Genomic DNA, 15,469 nt, shown 5'->3' on the forward strand with positions numbered 1-15,469 from the left:
GGAGGAGAGTCTCAACAGGAGGGTCTGAGTTTGGACTCACGCTTACAACAGCACTGTTGAGTGTGAAAAAAGCAAGTGAGGTGAGTAAAAAGCAGAACCAGCAACGGCAACACGTAGCAGGTAAGAGTAAGCTGTAGTCTGCAGCAGTGTTTGGCAAAAAGAAACTATAGAGCACTTTGAAGAAATGTCGCTGATTGTTGTTTTCAATCAGATCACAGAGAGTATATGTGGCATGCAGAAATATTCCAAAATATATGTACGCAAGCTTGTTATCCATATTTTGTTTTGTATGGACACTGAAGATGACAAATGAACCAAAGGAGAAATTGTACTCAAGCATTGTGAAGCTCTTCAAAAGAACATCACGAGCACGTACTAACCCAACCCATGGTCTTGTCCTGTTCACTGAGCTCCACAGGATAAGCTGCAGTGGGAAGAGGACACAGGAGCACAGCAGAACACAGAGGTCTCTATTTGTAAAATCAGTGGGCTTGAGGAATCACAGGAGACATATGGGAGACACAGGCTGAGCAGCTGGTGGGGCATGTGTATGGATGGGTGTTAGTCTCTGTAGAGGGAATCTTGATGCAAGTGAAGAGAGAGGGCAACAAAGAGAGGGAGGGAGACAGAAAATAAAAGAGTCACAGAGGCATAGTAAGAGAAACACAGAGGAAGTGAAGGGAAATGTAAAAGCAATCATCATTTAGGATTATCCTCTGGGACAGCGGCTCACTCGAGGTCATTGCGCAGTCTGCCATCATGAAAACTGATTGATGATGCATCCAGGAGAAGAAAGGAACTATGCAACTGTCTAACTCTATATCCCCTCTTTGTCTCTCCTCTCTTTTCCTGTTGTCACTTTTCCGTCCTTGTGGCTGCACTGCTTGACAGTCTGTCATAAGCTAAACCACAGAAAGAATTTATAATAGTTCCATTTTATTAGAGTTGAGTGTTTCCTCCGAGGCCTAAAAATGAGAGGTCATTCAGTACTCTAAGTACCTTAAGCACTACTGAGCACTACTAAGGGAGCCCAGAAAGTGTCTATCTACTCACCGTGTAGAAAAACGCCTTCATATACACATACACATTTACAAGATTGTACACATTCACACTGACACAGCACGTAGTAGATATCCATCTAAATGTTTGGTCCAGTGTCTTGAATACTATACTGGAGACTGTAAAAAGCGACATTAACTCTCAATACAACAAAATCAATAGCAGTTTGTATCACACGTGTACCAAATAATCTAACATCATCGTGTTTGTGACAAGATATATTATGGTCTGTTCATAACACACTGCATTTGTTTGCTAGTCTTAACCTTTGTTTTGTTGCTGAATGTTCACACAGACTGTGTACTTTTTACGATTGCACCTAATAATTTCACTATTTCACACCAGAACTGTGTGAGTATGACCAGGAAGCCATCAGGCCACAAGGCAGATTGTGTTTGCATCTTGTAATTTGGCAGCAACAGGGAAGAGGTTGTCACACATACTAGTAGTAATTTCATTTCAGTGGCACTAGCAGTGGCTTTAAAATTAGATTTATAAATTGTACATGTAATAGCCCAATAGCCAATTTGTTAAGTTTGCCAAGGCAAAACTCGCCCACTGCACTGTGCCATGTCCACATACGTTTAAGAGAAACAGTCTAATCACCATACAGTATAGCCTGCAACATCTATAGTGTTATTGTTTTCCTCTACATCCAGAAATACTGCATCCACCAGTGCTTTCTGTCTGTATGTCCCCAGTGAAGACAACACTGGACTGAAACAGGCCTGAAAACAGCAGAACATTTGTACCTCTTGAGAACACTTATAAATCTTAACCTTTTAATATAAACACTGCTTTGCTAGAGTCAGTCTGAAGAGGATGAACTCTGCTTTTTCTTAAATCATATATTACACTACATAACCCAAAGTGATCGGGCTACAGATGTCTTCTTAATTCAATAAAAGTAAATTCAATGAATGGGTTTCAAATTGATTTACAACAGCCAGACAGCCCAGATGAACTAGGAACGTTAAAAGCATTTGACAGTTTGAAGGAAAGTCTGCTACTGCTTTTTATCCCTCACTTCAAATTAACTTGGTATTTGGTTTGTAACCATCTGAATAAAGCTTGTATTCAATTATGCCTTGTTCTCCTTCAAAGCAAAGTTTTTTTGGTGTTATTTTGTTACCCTCTGTAGTTCCTTTTGCTCTTAGTTATAGCTACTGTCTTGGCTGTCTGATATATTCTATATGTTATTAGATCTTTTTTCCAAGAACTACTATTTTCTGATGTCGCCTTGCATTTGCTCAGAAGTTACAATGTATGATGGATGGAGTTTCTCCAGACGTTCTACCCTACTAGCTGCATAGCGACATTGGCTAACGGGCTGTAGAACATGAGCTGTGGCTTCGGCCATTTGGAAAACAGCTTATCCATTATGGGTGGCATGTTCAGCAGAGGCATCGACCACAAGGCGTACAGTAAGAGGCCGTCTTTCATCATTTACAGCCTCACTGTACAGTGGAAGCCATGTCTGCTGATGGAGATGATGTAAAATATGTGTCAATAGGTGCCACTGTTTTAGAGACTACGGTATGTCAGGCATGACATATGCTTTGTTGTGAAGTCCTCTGAGTACCAGTTTTTTTTTTCATGTTTGTCCAACAATCTATTTGTACTGTAAGCAGCTCATGATTCTTTATGACAGAACTGACTTTTTTATCAAAATTTCAGTTTTGATAAACACACCATTAGACCAACTGAGTTCTTTTTGTTTTTTCAAATTAAGCCTGTACTAATGCTGTCAAATCACCAGAAAGTATCAATATATTATTAATTAGATCTAATTATTAGATGTTATTCACACACAAAGAAAAGCCTGGCCTCAGTACAGCCTCACGCCAACTGTAAACTGTAACTGATGCAAAAAGCAAACTTTTGAGGATATGGTGCTGTGTTACAGCATAACTTAAGGCGCAAATGGCAGATCCTCCTCTAAACGCCACAACATTTGGAAAGCTCACACAGTATCTTTCCTGTACCTTAGGCTTGCTACAGACACATGCATGTACATTTATGTTCACCCGCATGTGAACAGGCCAATAGAGCTGTCTCGTACCACACCAATATAATGACCAGAAAGGAGGGGTTATCTTTATAAAATGTCCCTTCTCACAATTTCACATGTCATTTTTCTGGCATCTACTGTACAGAGCTGGCTCAGAAAACACTGATGGACAGCGTTTGCACAGACAGGGTACTCCCACTGGAGCACATGAGGTGCTATAGTGTGTCCAGATAACATAAAGACTAAACATTCAACTCCTCTACCAAAGCCAAGTCCATCTGCTTTTAGTTATAGGGGCCTTGGTGGTGACTTTATTGAATTTGAATCAGCAGCAGCAGCCGTGGTATGTTGTGTTTATACGACTTATAATCTTTTGGCAGGTTAGTGACTGTGAAACATCTGCTTCAAGTAGAGATTCCTTTGGTTCTGGTGTTTTCCTAAATGTTAACTGTCATCAAACTGATGGCAGTTAAAGGACGCAATACAGCCACCACAGCATCGCTGAGATAGGATGATTTATAAAGCCACACTGGATGCACATATGGAAGCCCAGCCATAAATATTAAATATAGTGCCATTCAATAACTACATACAGCATACAGTTCACTCCAGTCTTCACATTTAACAAGTTACAAGGCCATAGTGAATACCAACTTCATGTTCAGCACCATTCACAATGATGTCAATAAAGACATTTCGGTTTTGGCGCTACCTTTGTCGTCTTGAAGAAACAACATCCATAAATTCCCACAATGGTTCATTAATAAATGTGTCTATTTAGCTTTTATTTTAGTGGTGGGCAGGCAGGGCTCGAGACTCCCGTCGAGGGTCCCGTCGTCCTGGGGACGATAGAAAATGTGTTTGGGATGAACAGAGATCTTCCCCGAGACGCCTCCGGGATTTTTGTATGTGTGTATGTATGTATGTGTAACTATCGCTTAGCAAATGACAAACTGAACGAGTGCTGACTACAGCAGAGCGCATCTTCTCATGCTGTTACTATAGTTACCACTATATCACTGGCTGAATACTCAGCGCGAGACCCACAAAAAATATGAGGGTTCAGAAATGTTCCCGCGGCACCGGTCCATCTAACCCCTCAGTCACAAAGGGCTTGCTGCCAGGACCTCGCATATATGTTGCGCTGGTTACAGATCGAGCACATCATTTGATTCAAACAGTCTAGCCCGCTGCTTGCTACTAGCTAGCTAACTTTAGCCAGGCGCTACCCTGGCTGTGTGTGAGTATATATTTTCCCCTGATAATGCTACATTGTGAACAACAATCCGTGTTGAAATCGGCGGGAGGAGAGCTAGTTAGCTGTTAGCAGCCGGAGGACAGCAGAGTCCTGCGGTGTGTTTACAGCTAACGGAGCTAAACACTGGGTCCGCTCCATCTCAGTGCACCGGTGCACCACTTAACGGCGAGGGCCGGGAAAACTGTTTAAAGGGAGTGTAATCTGTCAGCCAGCTGCAGCAATCATGAAATTGTCAGCTGACAAAACAAACAACAATGTTGAACCTACAGGGCAACAGCTCTGGTAGCTTTCCTAGTTGACAAATATTTGCCAGCATGGCCAGTAATGTACACAATATGATTTTATGTAACCCTGAATGACATTCATCAGTTCTCTGTCTCATCAGTCTCTCTTGACTTGTACAGGTAACCAACATAGACATACAGCTAAACAGAGAAACAAATCTAGACAAAGGTGAACACAGATAGACACAGCTGTTGTGCAACAAGTAAGCGTAAACATTAAAATAAACTACAGCTGGACAAACAAACATACAGTATCTATATAGAAATATTATCAAATAACCTTTTTGTAACCTGTTTCTTTGAATGGAGAAAAATTTATTAATTCATTTATTTCCTCAACATTTAATGGTGTTTTTATTATGTCACTAACAACTAACAACTATGATACTAACAAAGTAAAGAAACAACATTTTGATTTTGGGACGGTTTACATTCACTTCGGGACGTTAAAACTGTTTTTCGGACGGTGGTGAAAAAAGTTAGTCTGAAGCCCTGGTGGCAAGTCAGGAAAGACTGAAAGAGAGTGAGGGACCACAACAAAATATGATAAAAAAACAAGCTAACAGTGAACTTTGAAAGAAATTGAGAAAGAGAAAAGTGGAAAAAGTGGAAGACGAATGGTAAAAATGAGGAGGAAATATAGAATAGTCTTTCTATAATGGAGCTTATATAATGGAAGGAGTCAGCTATATCCTCTATGGATCAAAGCTCAGTTTTATACCATTATTACCATTACCAACAGTAGCTACACAGTAATGCATTATGCACTGCTACATAATGTCACTGAAATTGCCTCTTTGTGAGTCATTTTTTTAATTCCCTGCTATTCTCTTGATTTCCCTATAAATATTTAGATTTCTCATTGTATCATTATTGTCTCTGTGTTCTCCTATTATTCCTGCTCATTTCCTGCTGTAATCATAGCACTTACTGACTTCTTTTTCTTTATTGTTGTTGCTGTTTTTTTGTGTATTTTCTACATTTCCTTCTTATGTCCCTTTTACGTCTCCCTGCGCATAACCACGCCGGCCCCAATGCAAACAGCATGTTCGTGTGATAATAGGCGAGTGCGCTCTGTTGCGCCATGCCAGTCATCATGAAACCAGCACATCCTTGCTGGCAGGTAGAGCTGAGGTCTATCCTCCTCAATCACCTCTAAGCCTTTTCATGAAACACCTAAAATGAAGGATTGTAGCTACTGGAGTGGAGACAAGCCACTGTCTGGTATAGATTAGCACATTAACACACACACACACACACACACACACACACACAGACACACACACACACGTAATTACCTCACAAGTAGGTGGCACACGCACACAGAAAGAAAGATTAGCACTGACAGGGTCCCTTGAGTGCCTGACTGGCTGCAAAAGAAGAGAGGTGAGTCTTGAAAGTACCTAGCTAACACTGATGACTAAAAAACATTAAATTGGCTGCCTCAGGGTCTAAAAAATGAAGAACCATCAACCCTTTGAACTGAGTAAGCTCTGAGGGTGGATGAAAGAAAAGGTGAAGGAGGAAAGAAAGTAATGGAAATGAGAGACAGAAAAGTAGAAAAAAACAAAGCACAAATGAGCAGAGTAATGGGAGTAACTGAATACCTGTTGTGCCATTGTGGATCATTTGTCAGTCACTTAAATAATAACTTTAAGGCAACTGAATGTCATGACCAGCTGTTAAAGTGAAACTGTAAAATTAATTCCTGCTCACGTCCTAAAACCAGTCCAGAACACGGTTAGACCAAATGTGTTGAACTCAATGCCACACCGCTAAAATCCAACATTACCAGATGGACTCTGTAAATCATGGACCTTCTCACCTCAACCATCAGGGAGCATCTTGTAGTTGTTACACCGTTCATATCATGTTTCCCCTTGGTGACCATTTTCACCACAGCCATTAAGACCTATCAAGATTATTAGGCTGTAAATTCCAGTCCTCCATCATTAACCCAAAATTGTGCTTCTAGCTGGCTGTATTCGTTATGCTATTATTATTGGCTTTGTGTGAAAGGTAATACCAGGTTGTATCATACAGCATGTCAGTATTGTACGTGACAGATTATGTGTTTTCCCTATTAGGATCTGACCACTGGTGAATTATAGGTGCCTTGACAAGAGCTAAGAGCTGTCTTTGATGCTGCACCCAATTCAAAACTAAGTGGAATATGGATATCCTCCTCCTGTTTCTTTAATGTGCTTCACTTCCACAAGTGGCTGATCTATCATTTAAGTGTCATCCAATTCAGACAGTCAGTATCAGCACAAACACAAGTCGCTGCAATTTCCGTCCAGCGGTAGTCCCTTTGAGGAAAATTGAGCCCATTTTGTGCTTGCTGATAATATATAGAATTTGCTAAAGCACTGGTCATGTGTTGACACTGACCTGTGGCACCAGTCACAGAGGAAGATTTTCCCTCAGTGGTTCCTTTGATGACCTGCACTGAGATCTGGTACTCTGTTCCAGGAAACAGACCTGCAGAAAGACAAATTTTTTAAAACTCTAAAATGGGAAATGGGATGCAATGAACTGCAGTGAATATAATATTCAATATCATTAGTTCCCTACTTGGAGGTCGAGACCCACCAAGAGGTCTAAAGAGGAAGTATTTCGGTTACACCATTATACAACATGTTTATTTTTTCTGATATTTCTTTTTTGTGAGATACTGGATACTTTCATCTTGTCAGGTGTAAAAATTCCATCAAACGTCAATTGCATTGGATGATCTAGTATTGAAAGGTAAATTATTGCAGAATTTTCAAATGCCCTTCATTTTAAGCCAAGCTCTGGTAACATCCAGTACCAGACACTGGTTAGCCAACCAGAGAGACTTTAAGATAAAGGCACACCATTCAGAAGTATACTCAGGGGCTTTGGGGGTTTCTACATGTATTTATGTCAACTGTGCAAACTTGTTCTGTCTGTTACAACACTTACCCACAATAGTATGTTTTGTGCGTGCCTCTTGGCTCCTCTGTATGTTCAGCTCCTCCTCCTGTCCTGCCGGGTCAGTGTGTGTGAGCCTGAAGTGATCCACCTCAGCTGGTGGGTTCTTCCAATCCACCTGGATAGAGACTTCTGTCTGGCCAAGAACTCGGATATCATCAATAGCTGAGACATCTGGGAAGGATACAAGTGGTGCACAACAAGTTGGAACTGGGACTACAGACATGACTCTTAAATTGGAAATCCTGCATTATAGCCCCTGTAATCACAAGCATCTGCCCTTCTCTGCTCCCCTGTCCTTGAGCTAGAAGATTAATCACTTGCATCCTGACAGGTGACCTTTCTGGGGAGGGGCCCATACAGGAATTTCCCTTTTGGCCATCAAGAAAATATCATAATCAAACATGATAATAGAATATTAGTATTTTGCTCTAAAAAAAAAAACGAATTATATGTACTATCACATACTGTAGATAATATCTTCAGTGAAATGTCAGGAAAACTGAACACTGAAGTTTCTGCATTTATTTAAAGCGAGGCTATGTAACTTTCGAAAGAAAAAATACCGCATTCTTCCTCTCACAAATGAAAAGTTTAATTCATAAGCAATAAAAAGCACCCTTGCTCATTCCAGTACACTCAGGGGTTTTGTTTATACATCCTTACTTGGTCTGGTATGACCACTAACTTGCTGTGTCTGATGTAAGCTAATGTTGGTAAACTTTACATAGATACATGCTGTATTACGTTAGAGAGTCAATTTGCTGACTTGATCAGTCTTCTTTTCCTGTGCTGCAGTCACACTAAATTTACCAATATTACACAACTGTTCAGCAAAAGTCACATAATAGCGCTTGAAAACCCATACCAGCGCAGAACGACTCTCAATTATTATCATGTTAGGGTACGAAGACGTTGTGAATGATATAAAATATTAATGTAATCATTGAGTGATTGCTAGTCTTACATGATTTAAAATTACTCCATCTCATTTAATAAAATTCTGAAATAAAATTATAATGTAACTGCATAGACAGTGTAAAAATGTGCTAGTTTAATTGTTTTTCTGTCATGTTTTGGCCAAAAATATGCACATATTTTAAGCACAAGTTAAGTGTTATAACACATAACCACTGGCTTAACCTATCGCTATGACACTGTGACTCAGTGGTACTATACATCCAGACAGGGGTATTTGCCAAAGATTAGAAGCACTAAAGTACTTTTTCACACATATGCCATTTCATAAATATATTAGATTATATTAGATAGGTACCATTTAGAATATTAGCATAGTGGGAGGGATGTCAGGATTTGCAGCATATGGTGAAAAAAGACCATCAAACCAAACAAACGATACCAAATGGAAAGGGTTAGCATTTTTTATGGCAGCAATTGTGTTTTTCTATGGGAAAAAGAACAACATTCACTTAAACCCTCTTTTGAAGTGGATCATCATTTGAAGTTGAAAACTATATAACCAGTGAAATGTCTCATGCTGTGTACTCCTCAGACAACCATAAGCCAGATGATGGCATGTTTTCTCTTGCCCATATGGGAATGCCATGCTCTGTGAGGTTTTCCTTTGCTAACCAGGCTAACCACGCATTACAGTCAAATTCAATCTCTCCCTCTGTCTGTCTCACTCACACCCACCAATCATGTCTAGTAATCTCTTTCTCTTCACATCTGTCTCTACCACATCTGTGAGCAAGTCCGAATTCCACTTAACACTTTCGTGGAGCCATTTCCTTGTAATTTAATGGTTAACAAACCAATGCTTAATGAAACACTTAGTAATGACAGGCTTCAGCTTGTTCATTGCGTTTTAGCATAGCATTTGCGTAAAAGACATACACCGTAGATTTAAATACAGGAAAAAAACTCTCCTCATCTTACACAAGTAACTGCAAGTGTCTTAGCATAAGTGGAACAGACTGTTCATTCATGATTAAACATGTGAACGCCCATGTCAAGAAGTGATATCGAAAAGTGTTATTGTTCAAATATGCAAAGTCAATATTCGAAATGTAGTGGGGACCCGTCACCTCAAGCTTGTCTATCCTCTTGCCGTGTACTTGCCTCTTTCCTGAAATCTAGATTCTTAATCTGCAACACCTCATTTCAGAGCTTGACATATTAGTGTTTTCATGCCTCAGCACACATGTACTTACTTTTGACCTCAACTTTGACCATTTAATCCACAGAAAATCTAACTAAATTCCCCAGCTCTGCGGGCCATACCTGGCCTCCCTGTCACATGAGTCTTTAATAGGTCACATCTGCCTTTTCTCTAAACCACTGACACATTTAAAGGCAACATGCTGCACCCAGCCCCATTCCACTTCACCAGTAATGGATCTTATTTTGCGTCATGCTCATTTAGGGAAGCACACATTTTAAGGCCTCATTGTTGTTTTTCAGTGCTGATCACAGTGGTCTGCACTCACCTGTGGTAGCTTTGATCTTGTCTGCTTTACTTTGGATTTCTTTGATGACGGCATACACCTGGACAATGTAGTTGACCCCAGGATTCAGACCTGTGATGAGGTAGGAGTTCTCGGTGTTGGGGACCCGAACCTAGGATACAGTGGGTTGAAACAAAGGTGTTTTAAAAATATGAAAAATATAATATTCTATGCTACATCCTTTATTTGATATACCTTGTGATATGACCAAAAAGAAACAAAAACCTACTTGCTCCAGGACACTCTCATCATCTTCGGGATGATATGTCAAAATGTAATACTCTGCCCCTCGAACTGACTCCCACTCGACCAGGAGAGAGATGTCGGTTGCCTGGACCAACCGCAGACCCTGAGGGCCCAGGACTGAGAGAGAAAAAGAGATGTAGACAGACAGAGAAAGACACAGAGAGACAAAATATAGTAGAGCAGTAATAGAGGTTATAGCACATTTTAATACAATGCTTTGTTACTTTAATTGACTGTTTCCCTCTGTCATTTTCTGTCTGTCAGTCTTTATGTCTTCCACCTTCACTTAATACAATTACTTAAAGGCCCTGAAAACCTATTTTCTCAGTAAAACTTTACTTAAAGTCCCCCTATTTATCATATGTAAACATGTAATAAATGGTTTATAACAGACAATAATGCAGTTGTAAGCAGATATAAGAACATTTTAAGTGTTTATGTATTTCTCAACAATTCTAACTTCTCCTATGAAGACACATTTTATGTTATCATAACTGTGTTTTTCTTATATTGTCATTGATTATTTGTTCGTACACCAGCCTCCACTTATGGGTGTCCACAGAGGACACCTGCTTGCCTGATCTGCTTGCAACTACATTAAAGTCTGTTATAAACCATTTATTACACCTTTATATACTGTCTAAACATGATAAATAAGGGGGGCTTAAATGAAAGTGGTGCCATTTTGTGTTCTTCTCACTGGTTTGAAGTAGGATGGTCTCATCGTAGAAAAGGTTTCAGTCTTAGTCATCTGGACGCTGTTTTCAGAATCAAGACGTTTCGGTTCCCACCCGGAAGTCATTCTCAATTGATGGATGGGAGCCGAAACGTCTTGATTCTGAAAACAGCGTCCAGATGACTACGACTGAAACCTTTTCTATGATGGAAAACTCCTGGACGAATGAGGGACTACACCGTCTAGGATGGTCTCAGTTGGAAAAGATGATTTAGCATCTCCGTGCACCAATCAGGATTTAACCACATTTGAGTTCATATGTGATGACCGGTATTTGATTATGTTGCCAGCACGGTCAATCAAATCTGATTAAACCTCACCCATGCAGTCTTGATGAGGCAGATTAGCTGTCATTAAACTCTTAAATAAATAATACCTGACAGTGTTTCCCCCAAACTTTGTTGCACCTTTTAATAATGAATATTAAAGTTATAGAAAAATATTTATGATTTGAAACCACAATTTCAGGGGCTTAAATGAAAAGCTATATGAATATTTACTACATTACTGCTGAACATTTTCCCATATGATTTGATAGATTTCTTAACAAGTCACTGGCACTCATTTCATCTCAATTCAGTTGAAATCACTTTGTACAGACTTGCTTGAGTTACTGTAGGTAATACAACTTAATAAACAATCTTTTAGTTTCTGGTCAAAGTTGCATTAATATTGTTATTTGGTAAGGCAGTGCAGACTTTTCAAATCAATCTATGCTCACACCTAAATAACCACAAAATGAGAATTAATTTTACGCAGTAAAAGTTATGTTATCTATTGAAATAACATATATGAAAATCAGGTTGCAAAACTCTTCTCCCATTTGTTCTTTGCTGCATTCCCTTCATAACGGTGGTGCAATAAAACAAAAATAGACACGGTGTTCATTGTGATTGAATACTTAACTCAAGCAAATTTCAAGTCTTTGAAGTTTATAGTGTACCAAATTGACAGACAGAAAACAATGGCTGCCTGGAAGATGAGAAAAACATATAACACTACTGTGTTAAAGTTGTATCGTTTAATAAACTTTTCTCATTTTTATTGCCCTTTCTTCTCTTCTACCTGTCTGTCCCTCTTACACCGTGTGACAGGTTCATGAACCAGGCAAAAGCAATGCATTATTTTGAACAATGAGGTTTCTTCCCAAACTTGAAAAAAAAAAAAAAGCTTTTCAGTGGTAATACAAGCCCAAAGAGCTTCAATGGAGACGATGGAAAAAATACGGCAGGGGGCGAATAAGAAGGTATATAACTTTGGGAGAGTACAATAACAAAACAGCAGCCAAAAGACAGAAGACAGCAAGTCAGCAGTGTTAGGGAGTGAGGCTTTCCACAAACAAGAAGAACGTTCTGTGGGTACGATGGAGGGACATAAATGGTAGATGGTGGTGCATTTAGAGAAGTACAGCACAGTACATACAGACGTAAGCATATTTCAAGGGGAAAAAGTGAAACGGGTGGTGAAGGAGTCCGCCATAACTTTGGCAGGGAAGGAATTTACATCAGGTTCAGATGCTGTTCCACAAGGCAAAGTCAGGAAGCTTAATGTTTTTTTTCTCAAATAGTAGCAATCCTTTTCCATCCAGTAGCAGTTAATAATCCCCTGTTGCTACTCTAGGCACGACTATCAACAATCTTTGCCTTCGAATAGTATTTCAGAAAAGCTGGGGTGAATACATTAATATTAAGAATGGAAACAGTGGATACTAGTAGTGATTTTTGTCTTCTCTGATTGAAAATGAGCAAAATACAATTTGAAGAAGAAAAATATGACTGAAACAACATGTTTGGACTTCTTAAGAAGACTATAAATCTGCAGCGAGTGAGCACTAAGGAAGTGTCAGTGTTAATATTGTTCAGGAGAAATGAAATGGGAATTCAATCAACTTCTTTTTCGTTGTTCCTCTGTGTCCTATTATCTTTTATAGGTTTCCCATCCGTATTTAAATATTTTAAAATTAGACATGTGAATCAAGTCTCCGAGCCAATTCACTTACACACAGAGACCAAATACGGTTTTGAATCGAGGACAAAATTCAAAGGTTACATTATGTTGAATGTAATCTCTTTAAATGTGTCTATAAATAAAAGGAAACATTTTTGAGACAGTCAAAGAAGCTATGAAAAGAACTGCAAATCCATAGCATCTGCATTGTGTTGACATAGATCTAAAGAATTTACTGTGTTCACTTTTAATAATCTCACCCGCAGTACATCGAGATTACCTTATTACGTATGGTTGCTAAACGTTACTTTTTTTTACTATAATCTGATAGATAGACAAGAGTTCAGGCTACAAAAATATTTTCATTATTAAGGCACCACTGATCATCTAAACCACATGGCATCTGCCTTTGATAGTGGAGATTAAAAAAAGACCCATGCAGCAGATTGACATCCATCATCCAGGTGCTGAAATGGCAAGTAGCCACATAAAACAAAGAATGTCTGGACTGTTTTGCTTTTGTGCTCTTCTTCTCCCGGTGCTTATTACCACTATTATTACTAACACCTAAAATCAACACAATGTATTTTATTTCCTTACCTCCCACTTTCCCTTCCTCCCAGACTTTTCCTCTGACACAGTGCCACTGTTGGTGTTGGACTCCATTCAACAGCACCTACACATGAAGCTGCAGATCTGTCTCTAGCTATTCGCTGCCTTTGCAGCGCAAAACACAGGTTGAAGAAACTAAATCGCTATCAAGGGTTTGACATAGCTGACCTGCTACTGTGAAGTCTGAACCATTTACGCTCTTATTCTAGTTTCTAAAACTGTGGTTCAGGACCTGAAATTGAATGTGGAGCTTATTTTTGGGGATCCACTCGTAGCAAATGTTAAAATTCCCTGCTTTAAAGTATGTGCTGTGTACTCTGGGTTAAATGTTGGGGAAGAAATGCCATAGAAAAGTATAGACAGATGTTTCCATATATAGAATATTATTTTAAAGCTTCTTCTGCAGTCCAAGAGACAGACACTTTGAAAAAGCAAAATTGTGTGCCTTTCACCTGCAGCCAAATCTTCAAGACCTTTTTAGAAATGACTGTCACAGTGTGAACTCAGTGAATTAAACTGTCCATGCCTGGCTGCTGCTTCTCACCTTTCTGCTTGCCTGGCCTTAAATTGCCATAAAATGCAATTTTGAACTCTGCTCCTGAAGCAGTACAGTAATAGAGGTTTGGTGAGCAGTGCATTTATCAGGAAAGGTGATGATTCTACGAGGTCAAAGCTAGATGGAGCCCCAAAAGACTGATGGATGTTCTTAATATTCCTGTGGTATTACAGTTGTGACCTGATGTCATAAGTTCTCTAGAGGTCATAGTTGTCAGTGGTCATGGGTCAGCTGCTATATCTGAAATAACTGTTGGAGAGATGCTTTGAATTCCACAGAAGTAGGTCACTATGGCCATCTTGATAACTGCCATAACTTTAGGTTTAGTCAGAGACACTTACATCACTGAACTGACCATTTATTGCAAATAGTTAAATTTGGCAGAAAAGACTGCTCTTTGAGGGAGCTCTCAGTTGGTCATAATCATTATATCTTAGAAAAGTCAACAGTATCAAAAGGCTCAAAACTTAAGAATGAGTGTGTTGAGGAGGTGGAGAAAGCAGCAACAGCAAGTGTTATTAGTACAGTAGCCGGTTTTATTCTGGATTCAGTTTCTACTCAGCAAAATGAAACGGATCCACAAAACGAATATTTTTATCTCTCCTTGGTCTTTTTTGTTTGCAAAGAGCAATGTGCAAAACATTTAGGCTAGATAGTGCAGCAGACCTCATTTTTAACTAACGTAACTTTCACAGTTTAAAATGACAAAAATCACCAGTGGCAGATTATCTCAGCTGTTGCTACTGTAATTGCCATTAATTCCTAGTGGCTTAACTCTGTTGACTGTGCTCTACAAACCGGTGTCTGAACTCAATCAAAGGTTGTTTATGAGCGAAAATAAACACCATTCTGTAACATCACCACTATGACCGTGAGTGGATTGTGTGTTTTTGTAGTCCAACAACACAAAACGAGGTGGTGACTCTTCACTAAAGAAATGATCTAGCTGATCGAGTCACATCAATTTCAGAAGAGTCTCCTAGTTTAACTTGCCTCTAAATCATATCAACATTTTAAGCTTATCATCTTAAGTTTTTTTAATTGGTCTGCACCTCCAGTATTTGGAGCTAATAGCTCATTAAAAATAAGGTGTAAAGATAAGTAGGCTACAGCTGTTTTTCAATGTGTGAAAAATGTTATCAACATTTCATATCTTTCGCTGTTCACCTCCTTATCAGGTTACATGTACAGGTTGTGAAAATTAATTGGACTACTACTCAAAGCTGTAGTGTTTCTGCAGATCTTAGAACTGTAGTTATTCACAACTTTAGTTACTTGCAAATGGTAAAAGGTAAACCTAATTGGCCCTGCAGCATTAATTAAACAGATGATAGCAG

At 39.2% G+C, this 15,469-nt stretch overlaps 1 protein-coding gene across 6 annotated transcripts in view; it reads right to left on the minus strand.

Annotated features, from left to right (window-relative positions):
- Window positions 1-15,469, minus strand: part of tnn (tenascin N) — a 47,383-nt gene that overhangs the window by 15,475 nt on the left and 16,439 nt on the right. For all 6 annotated transcript variants that reach the window (XM_044219046.1, XM_044219042.1, XM_044219045.1 and 3 more), the window contains exons 5-8: window positions 10,265-10,398; window positions 10,018-10,147; window positions 7,559-7,741; window positions 7,004-7,093 (exon numbers count right to left, since the gene is read on the minus strand). In XM_044219046.1, coding sequence (XP_044074981.1) covers window positions 7,004-7,093; window positions 7,559-7,741; window positions 10,018-10,147; window positions 10,265-10,398 — 537 coding nt within the window. The remainder of the gene's footprint in view (window positions 1-7,003; window positions 7,094-7,558; window positions 7,742-10,017; window positions 10,148-10,264; window positions 10,399-15,469) is intronic.

This window comes from Siniperca chuatsi, linkage group LG13 (genome assembly GCF_020085105.1).
Source record: "Siniperca chuatsi isolate FFG_IHB_CAS linkage group LG13, ASM2008510v1, whole genome shotgun sequence".
In the NCBI taxonomy this organism is placed as follows: domain Eukaryota; kingdom Metazoa; phylum Chordata; class Actinopteri; order Centrarchiformes; family Sinipercidae; genus Siniperca; species Siniperca chuatsi.